Here is a 22066-nt window from a genome sequence, read left to right on the forward strand (position 1 = left end):
CTCATGAGTTCCAGCAGATGCTTTGAAAAGTGCTTTAATACTGACCATTATGAATGGCCAGGGTCTATGGATTCCCAGCAGAACCAAAGACCACGTGTTTCCCTGATCACCCCCTTATATAGGATGGGAAGTGGGAGGGGAAGGAGAGTCCTTGAGGGCTGGACTTCCGCCAGGACAACACCAATGATTCGTGAGGTGGGGGTAGAGGTGGGGCCGAGGCAGTGACGACTTTCTTAAGGGTGGAGCCAAGGTAGTGACGACTTCCTTAAGGGGCGGAACACCCGCCAAGGTTGGGGGGGGGCTGATTTCCCTTTTCAGGCCCATAAAGTTTAATTTTTACAGCAGGTTTTGTTTATTTAAATACTTGCGGGAACACTGCTTTCTGGTGCTTGGGACCACTTTTAGATTTGATTCTAAAGAGTTCAAGGGCCCCAGGTTTCCATCTGGTGTTGCTTGGGGTGAGGTGAGAGGAGTAGGGAGGGTGGGCCATGAGGAGCTGGTGATCATGTGAACCTGTGCACTCCCACATGAACCTCATCCCTGGCCTTATATGTTTAATAAATAGATAAAATATATATATTTATATGTACATATATATTTTTTAAATGGGCCTGGGAATCTACCATCAAGTCACATCAATGAACCATGCCAGGTGTCTGTCCTTCTCCTACCCTACTTCCTTCCCTCTCCTACCCTCCCTCCTTCCCTTCTTCTTTTTCTCTTTCTATTACTTCCTTCATTGTTTGAAATTTTATTTAAACACCATGATTTATCAGGTTGCTTATTGCTGCGGGCATGTTGCGTCCACAGCAAGACCTTAGTGGGGTCCGTAAATCCTCACTGGGAATAAGCGGGAGCACAAGTGGATGAATATGAAATATGAAATAATGATACCACACACAGTATGTGTGGGGTCAACATATCTCTGGCAGGAGGGTGACAAATTTAATCTTCAGGCAAGGGAGTATATAAAGGGAAAATGAGGCAGTCATAACATGAAAGGAATGCAATGTACATTGTTTGATTTTAGAACAAATACACATAGCTTTAGGTGGTTTGTAACCTTAGAATAGAATAGGTTTCAGTTAGGAGTTAGAGGATAAAAGGAAGACTGAATTCTTACATATCAAAGAAGTTCCTGGCCCTAAGTGTCATTACTGATGTAAATTAAGGGATAGCAGGAAATCCTGGTTTACTCCTGATAACAAATATTCTTAACCTGTGGGAAATAGTATTCTAGCTAGGGGCTAAGACCCACTTCCTATGATCTGGTAATAGAAAGAGAATAACACACATAATTATACCTAGTAAAATAGCCTAATTCTACACTGACCAAACCTGTTTGTTAGCAGGTATTCAAAGTGATAGGGAGAGTCCCTGAGACAGAAATCATCTGCTGTTGATGCTCAAAGGCAGGGAGAGAAAACCATTGTCTTGAAGATGCTATGTTTTGACTTGGCCTTCAGAAGTAAAAAAAGGCTGACAGAAAGAGAGGTAGCTGGCTGGGCTTTGAGTTGCAAATATACTAAGCCAGCAGGGAACTTCTGGCAACTTGCTTTTGGTACTGAAATTTCTTTGTGAGTGTAGAAAAGCTAAGGCCGAATTTCTGTAGTAGAAAAGGAGACAAAAAATCAAATAAATAAAAATAAAGAGATATATAATGTCACAACCATGTCAGGAATATAGCCAGTAATCCACGCAAGTGTCAATGACTTCTCCAGTAGGCCTCTGGCAGATATTTCTTGGGAGGAAAATTTAGGTACTGCATCAGGAAAGCCAAAAGCCAAGTCTGGTGCGTGCTTCCTTTTGCGGGTAGTGACAGCTTATTGTATAGTTGTTTCAGGTATTTAGTATTCCAAAACCAATCCTACAGTGTAACCTTTTCTCCACCAATAAACCTAGTTACCCACTCACTCCCCTTAGCAGACACATAATAAATCTCATATGGGTATTACTAAAGTTATTCTCTGAGGTTTTCTTGAGCTACGAGGTGCTAGTCAAGTCAATTTTTTAAAAAAAAATATGGGCTTGTTTTTTGCCATTAGGGTAAACCAGTCTTTTTTTTTTTTTTTTTTACCGGTATGATTTTTTAATTGTTGTTTGTTGATATTATTAAGTTCAATCATTCATTTAAATTTTGGGTTTAAAATTTGTTAATGGTTTTTCAGAAGCTCACTGATGTTGGAGTTTTCATTACATATTTTTTTTCTGTTTTTTTTTTTTTTTTTTTTTTTGGGGGGGGGGCATACCTGGCAGCTTTCAGGTATTCTTGGATTTTTTTTTTTTTTTTGTTTTTGGGCCACACCCTGTGACACTCAGGGGTTACTCCTGGCTATGCGCTCAGAAGTTGCTCCTGGCTTCTTGGGGGACCATATGGGACGCCGGGGGATCGAACCGCGGTCCGTCCTAGGCTAGTGCAGGCAAAGCAGGCACCTTACCTCCAGCGCCACCGCCCGGCCCCTATTCTTGGCTTTTCACTCAGAAATCGCTCCTGGCAGGCTTTTGGGACCATTTGGGATGCTGGGAATCGAACCTTGCAGCATGCAAGGCAAATACCCTGCTATTATATCTGTGGCCCCACATATTATTTTTTCTAAATTTTTAAAGCACCCTACTCACTTGAGTGCTCCACTTGGCCCATTTTATTTATTTATTTATTTATTTATTTATTTATTTATTTTTGTTAAGTTTTTATGGAGTTTTGGGGTATATTTTGAATACTAACCCCTGGTTTGGCAAATGCAAATACATCCCCTCACTCAGTAGGTGGACTTTCCATTTTATATTTAATTAATTGATTTTTTTTTGTTTTGTTTTGAGCCATACCCACTAGTGTTTAGGGTTGACTCCTGTCTCTTCACTCAGGAATTACTCCTGGTGGTACACAGTGTATATGGGATGATGGGATCCAACCTGGGTTGGCTGCATGCAAAGTAAGCGCCGTGTCACTGTACTAGTTTTCTATCTTTTATTTATTTTTTACTTTTATTGCAGGATTGTTCAGTTTCAAGCATACAGTGTTCTAATGCCAATCCTTCTCCCAATATCCTTATGTTCCTCATCTTCCCCCTTCACAGGCATATATTTCTTTCTTTTTTTTTTCTTTCATTTTTTTTTGTCCCCCAATTCACAATACAGACCAGGAAAAGGGCCTGTGTGTGAGGTGTATATGGGGTGCATTTACTGTACCTCCTCTTTTTATACAGTCAGTGTAAAGAACACAGCCTGTAATACTTAGGAGGCTTTATCTTTTCTTTTCATTTTTTTTGATTTTTTTAATATATATAATCATTCACCAGTGCAACATTCCCATGACCAATAGGCCGGTGTGGGGTGGGGAGGAAGGGATATTGGTCATATAACATTTTCATACTATTCATATATTCATATTCATACTACTTGTTTCAGCAAAACTTAAAGGAGTGGCAAGTGGAATTATCAGAAATAAATGATTAACAGTCAGTTTTGATGATTATTATGTTTTTAGTCTTTTTTTAATCAGTAAAGGGCAACTATTTATACCATTAGTAAGTGCCATACTCAATGCCACATGAATCTTGGCGTGACATGTTTTCCACTGGAGAAAATTTATAAGATGTATTAAAGGTTTTGGATTAGAGTACGTGAATATTCTATATTTGGAGTTTGGAATTAAGCGTGAGATTGCCAAATGGGAACTTTTCTGCACTTAGAAATAGAGTATTTTAATAAATAAATAAATTAAATTAATTTAATTAATGTTAGATCAGCATTGAATTTTATTTTACTTTAATTTTGTATTTTGGATCATACTTGGTGCTTCTCAGGGCTTCCTCCTGGCTCTGAATTCAGGATCACTTCTGCTGGGAATTGGGATAAAACGGAGTACCAGCGATAGGACCCATCTTGGCTACATGTGAAGCAAGAGTTCTACTGACACTACTGTCTTTCCAGCTCCCAGTTAGTTATAAATTTGGGATTTTTCAACACAGTAGTGACTACCTGCCTGACAATTGATTGTTTCTATATACCTGATTTTTGTGTTTTTAATATGGAAAATATATTATATATTTTATTATACTTAGGTTGGATGTTTGAGTTTATCTTTGAATGCACCATTATTTTGCAGACATCAAGGGAAATAAAGATTTCAGGAGCTATTGGACCCTGTGTGTCTCTCAATTCTAAAGGACCTTGTGTATCTGAAAATGTAAGTCACTTTTTTTCTAAAAAAGAAAATATAGTTAATATTATTAAAGCGGAACCAACAGGAGATCTGGGGTGACAGCCAAACATTATTTTTGTTTATTTGTTTTTGGGTCACTCTTGGGCTTATTCCTGGCTCAGGAATATGTATATGCTCAGGGCTTATTACTGGCTCAGTTCTTATGTATAACTCCTTGTAGGCTCAGGGGACCTAGTAGATGCCAGGAAACCAATCTGGGTTGGCCCCATCTAGGGCAAGCACCCTCCCTGCTGTGTATCACTCTAGCTCTGGTATATGCTTTTAAAGTCTACAGCATTAAGAACTTTTATGAACCTTTGTGTAACTCACTAAGAATTTGAAATATTTATAGTCTATTGTTTAGAAATTATTATATTTATTAGATCTAAAAAATTAAGATTTTAAATCATTGAATTTAAATCACTGAAATGGATTTTTTTTTTTTGGTTTTTGGGTCACACCCAGCAGTGCTCAGAGGTTACTCCTGGCTCTACACTCAGAAATCACCCATGGCAGGCACGGGGGGGACCATATGGGATGCTGGGATTTGAACCAATGACCTTCTGCATGAAAGGCAAACGCCCCACCTCCATGCTATCTCTCCGGCCCCTGAAATGGATTTTTTAACTGTACCCCCTTATTACCTGTTGCAGAGGTTTCTAAACCTATTTAACCTACCATCCTTACCATCCTTTTTCATATTTTAAATGTATGATCATATGTACTATTATTGATCACAATTAATTTTAAATAGAAATGAAATGAAAAGCATGGTCTGGCTGACAGGATACTTGATTGTGCCCATGTCTTCATGGGATGTGGGTGGCAGCATTGGCTTAAACAATTAGAGCAACACTTCCTTTCTACTTTCCTGGCAATAGTTTTGTTAGATAAGGCAGAGGATGGTCTGCCACTGAGTGGTGGTTTAAACCAACTAAGAACAAGTAATAGAATAAGAGATGTGCAATAAATATGTGATTGCCGAATCCTGAGTTTAAAAACATGCTGTGAAAAATTACAGAAGGTAATCCTACTACAAGAAAAGTTGCTTGTCATCCTATTGAAATATTGCCTTCTTTTTTGTTTTTGTATTAGGGCCACATCCAGCTGTGATTAAAGCTAACTCCTGACTCTACACTCAGGAATCACTACTGGTGGGCTCAGGGGACCATATTCTCATTTGCTGGGGATCAAACCTGGGTCAGCCTTGTCCAAGGCCCTTCTAGTTGCACCTGAGACTATTTTTGCACTCAGAGTAATGGTACTCTCCCTTTGGGAAACACTGTTTAGGGCAATAACTTGTCTTTTCTAGCTTTCAGATACACTATGTTTATGTTTTGTTTTTCAGGAAATAGGAACAGGTGGAACTTGTCAGTGGAAGATATGTGGACTCAGTCCTACTACAACCTTAGCTATATATTTTGAAGTTGTCAACCAGGTTTGTCTTTTTATGTTTGAATATTGAAATACATGTTTGAATATTAGTCAGTGAATATGATCACTACTTAAGTTTTGTATATTGGATATATCACCCAAAGCTTACTCTACCATTTTGTTTAAAATTGATGTACCAGCTGGACTTAATCCTCTCATCTTTCATTTTTCTCTCCATCCTGAACCCATTCTTTATTTTTTGCGTTTTTTGGCAACAGCCAATAGATCTCAGAGGTTAAGCCTGGCTCTGCATGCAGGAATTACTCCTGGCAGGGTAGATTGCCTATATAGGATGTCAGGGATCAAACCCAGGTCAGCTGCATGTAAGGCAAATACCGTCTCTGCTATACTATTAGTCCATTGCCCATGATTTTTTATGAGATAACACATGACTGTGTTTTGTGCATTGGGCACTGTGTCCTAATCAATTTCAGGATAGATTAATGCTCAAATATATAATCTTTGACTATATGGCAATATATTTATATATATAATATATTTTTCTGATTTTTACTTTTTTATTTTTATAAAGCATAATGCTCCAATTCCTCAAGGAGGACGTGGTGCCATTCAGTTTGTGACTCAGTATCAGCACTCAAGTGGGCAGAGGCGCATCCGAGTGACTACCATTGCCAGGAAGTAAGTTATCTTTGTGATATCTAATTTCTATGTTAGAACTATTTGGGATTGTGTTTCCAAATCTTGGTTTCCTATGTTCAGTGGCATTCATGACTAGAAACTTTTGATGAATAACATTTTGCTGATTTCAGTAATCTCACTAAAAATTTGCTAACATAGCATAGGGCATTTGCCTTGCATGTGGCCAACCTGAGATAGGCCCAGATTCAATTTCTGGCATCCCATATGGTCACCTAAGCCTGCCAGGAGCAATTTTTGAGTGCAGAGTCAGGAGTAATCCCTGAGCTCTGTAGGGTGTAGTACCCCAAAATACAAACAAACAAACAAACAAAATTTGCTAACCTTCATTCTTTGGTATTTTTTTTTTTTTTTTGTGTTTTTTTTGGGTCACATTCGGCAGTGCTCAGGGGATACTCCTGGATCCATGCTCAGAAATTGCTCCTGGCAGGCACGGGGGACCATATGGGATTCGAACTGATGACCTTCTGCATGAAAGGCAAACGCCTTACCTCCATGCTATCTCTTCGGCCCCTCATTCTTTGGTATTAAGAGACAATTGAGGGCCCGGAGAGATAGCACAGTGGTGTTTGCCTTGCAAGCAGCCGATCCAGGACCAAAGGTGGTTGGTTCGAATCCCGGTGTCCCATATGGTCCCCCATGCCTGCCAGGAGCTATTTCTGAGCAGACAGCCAGGAGTAACCCCTGAGCACCGCCGGGTGTGGCCCAAAAACCAAAAAAAAAAAAAAAAAAAAAAAAAAAAGAGAGACAATTGAATAAACCTGTTCCAAAGAAACATTCTTCTTTTGTTACTGTTTATGAATTTTCTTGATCTTAAGAGAGATACACTAAAACATTTATGTCTTTAACTTACATTAAAAAAAAAAAAAGAAAAATGAGGGGCGGGAGTGATAGCACAGTAGGTAGGGCATTTGTCTTGCACATAGTCGACCTGGATTCAAATTTGGCTTCCTATATGGTCCCCTTAACTTGCAGGAGTGATTTCTGAGCACAGAACCAGGAGTAACCCTACATACCGCCAGGTGTGGCCCAAAACAAACAAAGAAAGAAAAATAAGTGTGTGAGGGAAGATGAAGGAAGGGAAATGATAAAGGAAATATATAGTATATTTAACTGATGGGCATATAAGTATTAATTTATAAATATATAACATAACTTATAAATATATAAGTATTTATTAACTGATCAATAATTTCACTGATGGGTATATAAGTATTAACTCATGTTTATATGTTTAAAATATTGTTAATATGAAATTTAGATTTGGTTGCTTTTGTGACAACTTTCTTGTGAGAAATTTTAATGGTTTATATATTTTCAAATTGCTTACAATTTGTAAGACTATTAGTAGAGATATATGTTATGGTATCTTTGCATCATTTTTCACTAAACTGTCCATCTTTTCAAATTAACTTATAATTTTTTTTTAATAATTAGAGCTTACCATTTTATATTCTAGAAAATAAATTTAAGGGCTTAGGAATATGTATATTTTTACATTTTTATTTTATTGTAACCATTGTGACCTATAAAGTCCTTTATAGTTGAATTTCAGATATACAGTGAATCAGGGACCTTCCCAACATCTTTTTGACCTCCCTCCACCAATGTTCCAAGAGTGCATCCTATACCACTATCCTTTTGCCCCTGGCCTGCCAGTATAACAGGCCCATTTAAGTTTAGATTGTTAAAATTTAGGTCTCTTGATACTATTGTTATTGATTTAGGCTTGGATATTTGTTCTGCCCTTTTTTCTCTCCACCAGTGCATCTGAGATCACTTGGCCCCTGGCCCCATACTTTTGTTTTTCTTTTCTTCTTAATTTTATAGAAAAATACAGAAATGTGAGGTAAAATAAAATAATCTGTGTCCCAAGATACTATGGAAAAGGTGGGATTCCCTATTTAAAAGATAAAGAAAAGATAGGGATATCAGGTTTGTATAGGCAAAGCAAACGTTGGGAAAAATAGAAAGGAAATACTTTTGGCCTAAAAACAGGGAGATCCTATCCATGAAGCATTCTGCCATAAGACCAGCTTCAGGGCCCAGAGAGATAGCAAAGCGATGTTTGCCTTGCAAGCAGCCGATCCAGGACTAAAGGTGGTTGGTTCGAATCCCGGTGTCCCATATGGTCCCCATATGCCTGCCAGGAGCTATTTCTGAGCAGACAGCCAGGAAGTAACCCCTGAGCACTGCCGGTTGTGGCCAAAAAAAAAAAAAAAAAAAAAAGACCAGCTACAGGCATACATTGTCTAACTCCAATGTCTTTTTTCATGGTCCTGGTAAAAGTTCTTAATCATGGTTATCACAGTCAGGTTTCTGTAATTTGAGATTTTTGGTTTTTGCACAGATCCTATGTTAAAGTGAGGGTGTCACAGAGTGTCTTCTAGTTTCATCTCACCACGTTAGGTGGCAATAAAGGGAAACCTGCCCTGAAAGCAAGTTGTTGGTGTTTCAATATCATCAGGGTGTCATATGAGCCACTGTGGAGCAAGTCAGCACCAAAGCAGCATCAGAGCCTTCCCCAGTAGAAGTTTGGTTCATGTTGCTGGTGCAGGAAACCATGCCAATTCCAAAGATGGGATCCAAGGTTCGGGGTTTAACAGCTGATGTCCAATTGACTGAAGCCTATGTCAAATCACTGTGACAAATGTTTAAGGTGAAAGGCTCCCCTGTACTATTAAATTTATGAGTTCCTATCTGTATTAGATTAGAATTTCTTCTAAACGTAAGATTTTCCCATTTTAATGTGCCTATGCGAAAAGGAACAATGCCACTTGATACTACTATATGGGGATAAAAATAACAAGCTTAAAAAAATAACAAGCTAAACAATTCCTATAACCTGGTTCTGACATGAACTCAGAACCCTACAGAAACTTATCTATTAAAATTAAATCAAATTCATAAAAGGGATGGGGAAAACTATACATAAGGAAATACACAATAAGACTTATACCTATACCCTAGGAACACAAAAATACAATACAAAAACCCCTTCCTTACACCTATATTCATTGCAGCACTATTTACCATAGCAAGACTCTGGAAACAACCAAGATGCCCTTCAACAGACGAATAGCTAAAGAAACTGTGGTACATATACACAATGGAATATTATGCAGCTGTCAGGAGAGATGAAGTCATGAAATTTTTCTATACATGGATGTACATGGAACCTATTATGCTGAGTGAAATAAGTCAGAGAGAGAGAGAGAGAAAAACGCAGAATGGTCTCACTCATCTATGGGTTTTAAGAAAAATGAAAGACATTTTTGCAATAATAATTTTCAGACACAAAAGAGAAAAGAGCTGGAAGTTCCAGCTCACCTCAGGAAGCTCACCACAAAGAGTGATGAGTTTAGTTAGAGAAATAACTACATTTTGAACTGTCCTAATAATGAGAATGTATGAGGGAAATGGAAAGCCTGTCTAGAGTACAGGCGGGGGTCGGGTGGAGAGGAGGGAGATTTGGGACATTGGTGATGGGAACGTTGCACTGGTGATGGGTGGTGTTCTTTACATGACTGAAACCCAAACAAAATCATTTATGTAATCAAGGTGTTTAAATAAAATATATATAAAAAAAAGACTTATACCTATTAAAGAAATACATCTAAAGAAATATATGAAAGAAATATACATATTCCCTTTAAGTCTTTTGATGTAGAAATATGTATTTGTTAAGTGTAATAACTACTGAAAAGTAAAATTCTTAGATTTTTGATTATAAAAAGATTATCCTTATTCACATTGAAAAAATATATTTTTTTGTTTTTGGGTTCCCCCACCCCAGGGGTGCTCTGGGCTCTGCATGCAGAACTTACTCCTGGCAGGCTTGGGGAACCATAAAGGGCTGGATTAGTTGCATAGAAGGCAAGCACCTTATTCACTGTACTGTTTCTCCAGCCCATCTGGAAAATATTTTAAAATTATTTGTTTATCAAAAATAGAGGAAAAAAGAAGAATTTTGAACATGCTGTTGTCTGAATTCTTTTCAAACTACTACTTTTATATTTTCAGTCAGATATATGTGCTTCAGATTTCAAGAAGCTTATAAACATTTTCAGAACTGCTTAATCTGAAATATTTTAGATCTGGGGTTGTTGAAGTATTACAAAATGCTGCCTATGAAATGTTAAATAAATAACTCTTGCTGGGTCTACTCAAGATTGATTTGGATGGTTTGGAAATGAAGAACATGTGATTTATGAAAATGCTTGTTTTTTGAAGTAGGATTAGGTCTCAAAATATTGACAAACTTTTTTGTATTTTCAAAATTTAAACTTGTGTAACATTCAACTCTGATGTCATAAATATTTCTGTGTGTTTTGTTTTTTTTTTATGTTAGCTGGGCAGATGCACAAACTCAAATCCAAAACATTGCTGCGTCTTTTGACCAGGAGGCAGCTGCTATTCTTATGGCTCGGCTGGCCATATACAGAGCGGAAACTGAAGAAGGGCCAGATGTGCTTAGATGGCTAGACAGACAACTCATTAGACTGGTAAGAAGTAAACATGTGCTTACTTGGTGCTGGGAGGTCACTTCTGCTGGGACTGTATTGATCCAGGGAACATGTATGCCAGCACATTTTGCTGTCTCTATAGCCCTGATAATCTTTTATTTCTCTGTTAATCTTTTTTCAAGTACTTAACAGTATAGCTACAATACAGTGAAAGGTACTAGCTGAGAAAGGCATAGTAATGAAATAGTAATAGTAGAACCCCATTCTTTTATTTATTTTTTTTGGTTTTTGGGTCACACCCAGCAGCACTCAGGGGTTACTCCTGGCTCTACGCTCAGAAATTGCTTCTGGCAGGCTTGGGGGACCATATGGGATGCCGGGATTTGAACCACAGTCCTTCTGCATGCAAGAGAAACACCCCACCTCCATCCTATTTCTCTGGACCCTAACCCCATTTCTTTCTGTAAACTGAAATGCCTTTTTTGTTTTGTTTTGTTTTTGGGCCACACCCGGCGGCGCTCAGGGGTTACTCCTGGCTATCTGCTCAGAAATAGCTCCTGGCAGGCACGGGGGACCATATGGGACGCCAGGATTCGAACCAACCACCTTAGGTCCTGCATCGGCTGCTTGCAGGGCAAACACCGCTGTGCTATCTTTCTGGCCCTGAAATGCCTTTTTTACCTTTGACTTCAGAGTATAAATTATGTAGCGAACTCTTTTTCTTTTTTTTTTTTTTTTTTGGTTTTTGGGCCACACCCTGTGACGCTCAGGGGTTACTCCTGGCTATGCGCTCAGAAGTTGCTCCTGGCTTCTTGGGGGACCATATGGGACGCCGGGGGTTCGAACCGAGGTCCGTCCTAGGCTAGCGCAGGCAAGGCAGGCACCTTACCTCCAGCGCCACCGCCCGGCCCCCAGCGAACTCTTTTTCTTTCTTAATTTTTTTTTATTTTATTTTAGGCCATATGTAGTTGTGTTTAGGGGCTGCTTCTTGCTTGGGGGTCAGGAGATTATGTAGAGTTGAGAAACATGGAATTCCTGCATGCAAAGCAAAGGCTCCAGCCCTTTGAGCTATATCCCAGCCTCCTCTTTTATTTATTTATTTTTATCTATGTGTTTGGGGCTATACCTTGTGGCTCTCAGGCTCTCTAGAAATTGCTCCTGGCAGGCTCGGGGGACCTTATGGGATAACACCCAAGTCTGCTGCATGCAAGGCAAATGCCCTACCCACTGTGCCATTACTCTGGCCCCTCCCAGGCTCCTCTGTGGGTTTATTTATTTTTGTTTGTTTGTTTTAGGTCATATCATTTGGTGTTCAGGTTCTCTTGTGGATCAGTGCTGGGATTACTTCCTTGTGGTACTTATGTAACCATGTGGTGCTGGGGACTGAGCCTGGGCCTCCTGCATGAACATAATATCTTCTTCTAATATCTTCTTATTACTACTTCTTTTTTTTTTGGTTTTGGGTCTTCTGCATGAAAGGCAAATGCCTTACCTCCATGCTATCTCTCTGGCCCCATTACTTCTTTATTTTTAGAAGTTTGACAGCTTTATTTAGAATTGGTTATTAAAAGAAAATTAGTGTATCAGCCTTTCCATCTTTCTTCTTAAAATATTTATGTATTCAAAACATGAATATGAAACCCACCTTATACACTGGTCACTGAAATACTTTTGAAAAACTTATGTTCTTTTCTTAAATACTTATCCATAGTGTACATAGAATTTTTTATCCCCAGTGCCAATTCTTACTGCCTGTTACAAACAACTTGAGAGCTTCTGTTAAGCTCTTGCAAACTTTTTTTTGAAGTAAATTGGAGTAAAGATGAGTTTATTTTAATGAAATTGCAAATAGAAAGTGTAGAACAAAATAGTAGATTTAAGGAAAATCTGAAAGTTGTCATAGTTTGAAGTTTGCAAGTGTGTTGAGGGATCAGGAAAGCTTCAGGGTTCTGGTTTTGAGGGTAGGAATAGCAAATAAGGCAGCCGTATGACCCGAAAAACCAAAAAAAAAAAAAAAAAAAAGAATACAAAATATATTCCTTGAATTTCACTATCATTTAGAACTTGGTACAAGAAAATGGTGAATTATCTTGCCTTGCCAATCAAAATAGAAAAAATTTTTTTTCAGCTTATTATATAGACCTCTTTGGCATCATGCCACAGCTGTTAGTGCTTCATCTTACTGTTTTAAAGTGGAAACAAGATGATACCTTGTTCTAGCATTTTTTTACTAACTTGAAGTGTTAGGTTCTTACCAACAGTATGCCTTTTCCTTTTTAAGTAATAATAGTGTCCTAAAATAGCTTGCTTCCTAAAATTTTTCACTGAACTTTACTTTGTTACAGCAAATACTTTGTTTTGAGATTTTGTTAGTTTGAAAGAATCAGAATCTTTATATGTCAAATGGTTATGATTTGTAGCAAAGTACCTTATTTTAATAGAGCTATTATTACAGTTGTAGGGTATCATATTTGACACAAATCCAATTACACAACTAAAATGATGAAACCCACCATTGAATGATCTTTTTTTATTCTTTTTTTTGTTTGTTTTGTTTTGTTTTTGGGCCACACCCGGCGTTGCTCAGGGGTTACTCCTGGCTGTCTGCTCAGAAATAGCTCCTGGCAGGCACGGGGGACCATATGGGACACCGGGATTCGAACCAATCACCTTTGGTCCTGGATCAGCTGCTTGCAAGGCAAACACTGCTGGGCTATCTCTCCGGGCCCATCTTTTTTTTATTCTAAAGAGGGACTTTTTCTGTGACTTTCTGCACCAGTCTAGTAAAATAATGCAGAAAATGGTAAATTTTCAAATTTCTCTTTAGGCTTACATCTAGAAGCTTTTTTAAAAAATTTCACAACTCAACTTAAAAAATAGCCATTTTGTTTGATATGTTTGTTCACTAAATATACAGTACAATGGCCTTGTAAATAGTTAAGTGAGAGTTGCAAAAATATTTCACAATATTTCACCTCTAATCTACACATTCCTTTGTTTGAAACATTTGCAACCGTGGGGAGGTGTTGGGACTAGAGAACAAGGGAGTCATGGACTATTGAAAGTTTCACTGTCACACCTGTATAGCTTGTCTGTTTCCATAATTTGTTTGTATAATCTGTTTGTATAAGCTGTACAATATGGAAGATGATGGGGATGGGTTGAGGGGTTCTTTTTTCAGAATTCTACCTCATTTTTCTGTGTAAAAAAAACTTTTCACAAGTTATCTTTGGTAGCTGCCTTTATCTTGTGTCAAAACTGAGAATGAGTTACCCCAAAGGACATAGTTATATTGCATACTGCCACACAGGGCAGAGATCTCTGAAGAATTTATTAACTATGTATATTGGAAACTATTGCTGTCGCTGGCCTGGAATAAGAGTTCAAAATATTTTTTTAAAAAAGTCTATTGTACGGGCCGGGAAGGTGGCGCTAGAGGTAAGGTGTCTGCCTTACAAGCGCTAGCCAAGGAACGGACCGCGGTTCGATCCCCCGGCGTCCCATATGGTCCCCCCCAAGCCAGGGGCGATTTCTGAGCACATAGCCAGAAATAACCCCTTAGCGTCAAATGGGTGTGGCCCCAAAACAAAAAAACAAAAAGACAAAACAAAAAACAAACAAACAAAAAAGTCTATTGTAGAATTACCAACAATTAAGAATTTCTAATAAAAGTGAAGATGTGATTTTTCTTTTCTTTTTTGGGGGTGGGTGGAGGTTATACCCAGTGATGCTCAAGGGTTTCTCTTAGCTTTGTGCTCAGAGGATCATGTGGAGCCAGGATGATACCAGTTTAGATGTGCAGGAGACTTGAGCTTTGACCCCTCTGCTGTGTTTTTGATCCATTTTTTTTAAAATAGTTTGAATCAAATTCATGTGCTCTTTCAGAAATGCTTTTAGTTGGTGACAAATGAACCTAGTTCTTTTGGGTGTTTGGAGTTGCACCATACCTGACTGTGCTCAGGGCTTATTCCTGATCTCAGTACTCAGAGACCTGAGGTTCAGGGAGTCATATGGAGTGCCAGAGACTGAATCTGGGTCAGTTGGTGTTAGACAAGTGCCCTACTCTCTGTATTATCTCTCCAGTTAACAGATGATATTCTTTTTTTTGTTTGTTTGTTTGTTGTTTCTTTGTTTTGAGGCTACACTGGTGATGCTCAGGAGTTACTCCTAACTATGCACTCAGGAATTGCTATTGGTAGTTCTCAAGAGATCTGATGGGATGCTGGGGATTGACTCTTTGGTTGGTTGGCCACATGCAATCCGCCATATCTTTTCAGCCTATGGATAATTTTCTAAGTAACTGAGATATAGTATTGCTTAATTTTGTTGTATTCTGCATTTCTAAATTTTTAGCCATAACACTAATGGCAACACAAAAATAGAAATGATTAGATTGTATAACTTTTAATTTTTCCCTAATGAAAGACACTTAAAAATACCTCAGCAAATCTCTTTACTTCATTTTGGCGAAATGAATACAATTGTTTTTACTTGAAATATGACTGTTAAAACTGTGGAACTGGAGGCAAGAGCGATTACACAGTGGGTAGAGCATTTGCCTTGCATGTGGCTGACCCGGGTTCAATCCCCAGCATCCCATATAGTCCTGTGTGCTTGCCAGGAGTGATTTCTTAGTGCAGAGCCAGGAGTAACCCCTGTGTGCCTCTGGGTGTGGCCCCCCCAAATAAAAAAAAACCAACAAAACAAAAAAACAAAATGTGAAACTGGGCTTTGGGGGGGGGGCACACCCGGTGACACTCAGGGGTTTCCTGTCTATGTGCTCAGAAATTGTTCTAGGCTTGGGGGATCATATGGGATTCCAGGGTATCGAAGCATGGATGCCTTACTGCTCCTTGCCACTACTCCAGCCCTGGAACTGGGTTTTAAAGTATATAGCTAGTTCTTTCATTTAAAAGTGAAAATTATTATCTTAATATAATAACTTTACCAGTGAGGTATTATTAGGGAAAATTGAAGTTAGAACATTCTTATTTTTAGATACCAAATCTATTTTTGAGGATTAGCTTTAGAATTCCAGTTTTCCTTTGACAAATTATGGTTCTGAAATGATTTTTCCTGGAAACCAAAAATGAGGTGAAACAAATTATGCCTTTTTATGTGTTCTCTAGACAGATTAAGTATATAAATGTATATAGCAAGTATACCTTGCTTTTCAGCTGTAAAACCTTTTAATTTTTTGCTGGTTACTTTGTCCTAGCCTAGATCATATGCTAAAACTATGATAAACATTGGTAGGAAATAGTCCAGTTGCAAAAATTAAAAAAAGAAAATAAAGGGAGTAATCTTTGCTCAGGAAGAAGAAGCTGATTGATCAGAAACTTGCTGTCAGTGATTGTGCTTTTTCATGTAAATTATCTCAATTTGGACATTACAAAAAGACAGTTCTTAGATGCCTTTGTCAGGCTTGTTTCTCTTCATTAGTATCTGTGTGTCTCTTCACTTGATTTTCTTTTAATTTCTGCCTTCAGCTTTTCTTTGTTTTATTTTTTTTTTTTTCACTTTGATTTTTGGGGTCTCATTTTCTTTATCTGAATGCTTCATTGGTATCTTTTCTTGTACTAAATTTTATATGGAAACTTTTGATAACTACTTTTATAAAATGCATTTCTTTCCAGAGGTTGGCATTTTTTTTTTTTTAAGGTAGAATCTTAGAGGGCACTCTTTAGTTTTGGGCCATTATGGAAAAATTCTTTTTTTTTTTTTTTTTTTTTTTGGTTTTTGGGCCACACCCGGCGGTGCTCAGGGGTTACTCCTGGCTGTCAGCTCAGAAATAGCTCCTGGCAGGCACGGGGGTGGGGTGGGGCCATATGGGACACCGAGATTTGAACCAACCACCTTTGGTCCTGGATCGGCTGCTTGCAAGGCAAATGCCACTGTGCTATCTCTCCGGGCCCGGAAGAATTCTTTATTTGCTGTCAGAAATACATTGGCTGGAAAAAAAAATCTAAATACTAAGATGAGTTATTATTGTTTGCTTCTGAATTACGATGCATTTTTTAAAATTGAAATCAGTCACTTTTGTAAGAAATCTTCTAATTTTATTGTATATCAGGTATCTGATTCCTAAAGAATAATCACTTTTTGAAAATAGAGTATGTATAGGTTGGAAGGTGTTGGAAAATACATTACAAATAATGCAAATTTATTTTACTTAGTGTCAGAAGTTTGGAGAGTATCACAAAGATGACCCGAGTTCCTTCAGATTTTCAGAAACGTTCTCCCTTTATCCACAGGTAAGTAGACAAAAGGGTCACACTCTTAATACAGTATTCCTCTGCCATAGCCTCTGAGCCTTCAAGGACACTTAAGTCCTGGGAGCCAGCAGCCTGGTGTGTGTGGAGTGTGTGATGTGTGTGGAGATTTCACATATCATTCAGGTTCTGTGAACGGGGCTGTCGAGAGCTGATCCCCAAAGTCCTGTGTAAACAACGACATTAGGCAGCCACAAAGAGATGACTGTATCCTGACTAAGCATGTTGTGTTTAGACCTGTCCCCTCTCCAGCCAACTTTTTACACCAAGAGTACAGTGTAATTTCAAAAAGCCCAGTCAAATCTGGTTCTCACTCTACCACCTCTCTAGTCCTCCATTCCTCTTCCCTTCCCTTTACTCCTCCCCATTGTAATTGTAGTATTATGTGACTTATTGGTCCATAACAATGACAACAACAAAATCCACAGACCTAAAATGTGGAATCTTTGGAGCATAAAGTTTACCTCTGTGTCCTAAAGTGCCCAAAAAATGATTTTAATAAAAAATTTTAATAGAGACCCTGTACCCTGCTGTGAAAATTAGCAATGCTCAGGAGGCCCAGCAATTCTCAGGTGACTGGACTGGCACTTTAATGCAAGGGCCCAAGGATGCTATGCCCTTCAGGCTCTGAAGTGCTTGGGACATTGGGGCCACTCTGGCAGTTCTGGGAGCTCCCTGGGCTGCACTTAGCAGTGCTTAGGGACCATGTAGTGTGAGGATAGAATAAGCTAGGCATGAGTCCTAACTACTGTGCTATTTTCCAGTTCTCTTCATTTTTAAAATATAAAATGCAGACTTTGGGACAGGAGATAGAACAGTAGATAAGGTACTTGCCTTGAATGTGGCTGACCAGGCTTTGAACACTGGTATCCAAGGTTCCTAGGAGTGATGCCTGAGCACAAATAGAGTAAACTCTGAGCTTTTCTGAGTGTATCCTAACAACCAAAAAGAAAGAAAAAAGGAAAAATACAATTAGATTTTTCTAAATGAATTTTTTGGAATTATATAAAATAGCTACTTTAATAATTTTCTTATGTAGTCTTTTGTAGGATTTTTTTGTAGTAGTAATTAAAAAAAAAACCCAAAGAAGTGAGGAATAAAAGCATCAGCCTATGACTAAGCCTATGAATAAGATCTTAGCAAGGAACTTTTGCCCTTGTTATTGTCTGACTTAAAAATGGTCAGTGACTTACATTTTAATTTTTGTTGTTGTTTTGTTTTTGTTTTGGGGCCACACCTGGCAGTGCTTGGGTTACTTCTGGCCAGAAAGTATTTCTGGCAGGCTTAGGAAATCATGTGGGATGCCTGGGTTCAGACCTGGGTCACCCTCAAAGAAATGCCCTACCCATTATGCTATTGCTCCTGTCCTTACATTTTAATTTTAAGTTAGGTAAAAATCATGACCAAGAACCTTTCAGAGAAATACAATTTATAATGTTACTTTACCTTGTTTTATTGCATTATTATATCAAATGCTTTGGTAAGATTAACTTGCACAATTAGAATAATTGGGAAGTATCATATATGTTTTATTTTGTAGTTTATGTTTCATTTAAGAAGATCTCCTTTTCTGCAAGTTTTTAACAATAGTCCAGATGAAAGTTCCTATTATCGGCACCATTTTATGCGTCAGGATCTGACCCAGTCGTTGATAATGATTCAACCTATTCTATATGCATATTCATTCAGTGGACCACCAGAGGTAAGAGGGGAGGTTTTTATATTGACATGTGTACCATCAAGTAGGTGAAACCATCTAAGCTTTTCTGGAAATAAAATTAGAGTTTAATTCAAGAGTAGTTATCTTTATATATTAATTTAAAAACTGCATGCTTGGGATATGCTAAATACTGTGTTAAACTAAATTGGATTTTGTATTGAAAAATACTTATTTAGATGTAATTTTTTCCCCCTAGCCATTGGGCTAGTCATGCTCTCCAGAGCTTATATTTATGATTGTATTAGCAGTGCCCAGAGGTTATGGTTCCAGAATCTATTGATAATTCCAAGAGTTCTTGTCTGATAGGTCACTGTCTCTAAATCAGGGGTCTCAAACTCAATTTACCTGGAGGCTGCAGGAGGCAAAGTCGGGGTGATCCTTGAGTGCAAAGTCAGTAGTAAGCCTTGAACATTGGGAGTGTGACCCAAACAACTAAAACAAAACAAAAAAGATTCCTCTAGGGCAAGGCCACAAAATGTTGTACGGAGGCCACGAGTTTGAGACCCCTGCCTAAATGAAGCTATAACTTAGCATATTATCATTTTCTTCCAGTATTTCCTATTTTACCCATTAACCCAGACTTTGGTGCTGGCTAGGTGTCTCAGCAGGTGTAGGTGATATTGATTTTTTAAACACTTCCTCTCATGCTTGCTAGTTCTTCAGACAGTTCAAGCTACTGAGCCATTGTCCAGCCCCCTCTTCTAGTTTTCTCTAAATAAGATACACTTGCTCATAAAGATAAACACACACACACACACACACACACACACACACACACACACACACACACACACACACACACACACTGGCACCATGGTTACAATACCAGAGAAAACAAAAAATAAAAGCAAAACAAAAAATAAATATAAATGAAGTGGTATAGCCATCCATTTATCTTTTGCTAATTGTTCTGCATAATTTTAATCTATTATCAATAAGCAGTTTTTTGTTCTATAATTAACCTCTTAAAAGTATGTATCTGTATTTTAATGTAATAATACTTTATAACAGGTTAGAATATATAAAATAGATCTATTCATTAATGACCCTTTATAATGCCTTTATTTACTGTTTTGGAAAAGTCATGGATAAAAATGTCTTATCTTTGTCACCTTTTTGTTTTGTTTGTTTGGGATGTATACATTTGTTTTCCAATTTTGATAAGTTATTGGCACAAACTCTGAGTTTATATATTGTGAAATAATACCACATTTCATTAACAAATGATTCAGGTAACATCTTCTCACTTGGGTATAAATAAAAACAAAAGGGCTTTCTTCTTGTGATGAAAATGATTTATTCTCTAATTTTGTGTGTATATATATGTATATAATCACATAGCAGTATTATCTATCTTGTCATTTGTACATTGTATCCTTCATACGTTTTTGTTCTTGTTTTTGGGCAACATTTGGCTGTGCTCAGGGGTTACTTCTGGCTTTGCATTCAGTATTTATTCCTGTGGGTTCAGGGAATATGGAATGCCAGAGTATGTGCAAGATGAACACCCTTCTCTGTACTATTGCTTCAGGCCCACATACCTCATACTTGTAACTGAAAATTTATACCATATTTTGGTTAAAAAAGGCTACTTTTGTCCATTTCTTTGCCCACCTTCCATTTTTTATTAAAATATGGAACGCTTCACGAATTTGCGTGTCATCCTTGCGCAAGGGCCATGCTAATCTTCTCTGTATTATTCCAATTTTAGTAGATGTGCTGCCGAAGCGAGCACCACCTTCCATTTTTATAACGATAATTATCAGAAGTTATCAGTATAACTTCTTTTTTCTATGATGTTTTTTCCTGAGTATTTTTTTTAACATTTCACATAAAGTAAGACTATAAAGTTTTTCCTTGGGAAAAACTCAAGTACTTAATCATGTAATTCTTAGATTCAGCAAAGCCTTATAAATATTTCCCCCTTTATAACAGATTTAAATTGTAGATGACTGAAAAAATGTAAGATAATGTTTCGAAGAAATTGGCTTCCTGCCATCCGTAGCAGGGATACTAATTTTTATCAAAATCTCACTGGGGCCCAGAGAGATAGCACAGTGGTGATTGCCTTGCAAGCAGCCGATCCAGGACCTAAGGTGGTTGGTTCGAATCCCGGTGTCCCTTATGGTTCCCCGTGCCTGCCAGGAGCTATTTCTGAGCAGACAGCCAGGAGTGACCCCTGAACAGTGTCGGGTGTGGCCCAAAAACAAAAACAAAACAAAATAAAAAATCTCACCACTCCATTTAATCCATGAGTTCCATTAGCTTATTTTCTCAAGACTTATTTTTTTTAAGACTTTACTTTTGAAGTTACATACTTTCTTGTCTGCATTATTATTTCATCTCCATCTGGATCATTTTCATATAAATGTAGAAACTTAAATAAATAGCAGTTAGGATTAAATAAACCTTTCAACTTCACATTTTCTGTAATTGGCAACTAACTCATTTATTCAGCTCTATTCACAATTAAAGTCAGAAAGGTAATTTTAAAGCATCAAGAGGTTTTCTTATATATTTCTTTTTTTTTTCTTTTGTGGGGTCATACCAAGCAGTGCTCAGGGTCCCTCCTGACTATATCTGGGAGGCCATGTGGTACCAGTGATCAAACACAATCATGCACGCCAGTCCTTTTAGCTATCTCTTTGCTTGCATCAAGAAATTATAAAAGAGTGGAGTGATAGTATTGTGAGTGACTAAGGTGCTTACCTTGCATGCGCTGACCTGGGTTTGATCCCTGACACCACATATTGTCCCGAGTACTGCCAGGATTAAGCTCTGAGCACTGCCATCTGTGTCCCTTGCCCCCCAAAGAAGCTTAACCTACAGGATATAAATGTAAAATATAAACACATTCTTGGTAGATTTATTTTGTGACTTTAAGTAATTTTCCCTCTATCTTGTTCTTTCTCGTGTTAGCCGGTTCTTCTTGACAGCAGCAGCATTCTTGCAGATCGTATTCTTCTCATGGACACATTCTTCCAGATTTTGATTTATCATGGAGAGGTAAGAGTTTGTTATTTTTTGTTTGTTTGTTTTTTCGGCCACACCCATTTGATGCTAAGGGGTTACTCCTGGCTAAGCGCTCAGAAATTGCCCCAGGCTTGGGGGGACCATATGGGATGCCGGGGGATTGAACCGTTGTCCTTTCCTTGGCTAGCGCTTGCAAGTCAGACACCTTACCTCTAGTGCTTTGGGCGTCCTGCGTCTCAGCAATTCTTGTGGGTCATAGCACTACACAATAGGAAAGTGGGAGCACGAGCAGCCGAATATGAAATATGAAATAAATGAAACCATACAGAGAATGTGGGGT

The 22066-nt window shown here is 38.1% G+C and overlaps 1 protein-coding gene and 2 non-coding genes across 3 annotated transcripts in view; 1 reads left to right on the forward strand and 2 right to left on the reverse strand.

Moving 5' to 3' along the window:
• SEC23A (SEC23 homolog A, COPII coat complex component) overlaps positions 1-22066 on the forward strand; it is a 72996-nt gene that overhangs the window by 38593 nt on the left and 12337 nt on the right. The window contains exons 11-17 of the mRNA XM_049766582.1: positions 4109-4189; positions 5553-5642; positions 6171-6277; positions 10647-10800; positions 16938-17015; positions 18574-18735; positions 21673-21759. Coding sequence (XP_049622539.1) covers positions 4109-4189; positions 5553-5642; positions 6171-6277; positions 10647-10800; positions 16938-17015; positions 18574-18735; positions 21673-21759 — 759 coding nt within the window. The remainder of the gene's footprint in view (positions 1-4108; positions 4190-5552; positions 5643-6170; positions 6278-10646; positions 10801-16937; positions 17016-18573; positions 18736-21672; positions 21760-22066) is intronic.
• Positions 3114-3244, reverse strand: LOC126002663 (small nucleolar RNA SNORA51). Its single transcript, XR_007493341.1, has one exon. It is a non-coding gene; the product is annotated as a small nucleolar RNA SNORA51 (small nucleolar RNA).
• Positions 20382-20488, reverse strand: LOC126003106 (U6 spliceosomal RNA). Its single transcript, XR_007493648.1, has one exon. It is a non-coding gene; the product is annotated as a U6 spliceosomal RNA (small nuclear RNA).

The sequence above is a fragment of the Suncus etruscus genome, chromosome 2 (assembly GCF_024139225.1).
Source record: "Suncus etruscus isolate mSunEtr1 chromosome 2, mSunEtr1.pri.cur, whole genome shotgun sequence".
NCBI lineage: Eukaryota > Metazoa > Chordata > Mammalia > Eulipotyphla > Soricidae > Suncus > Suncus etruscus.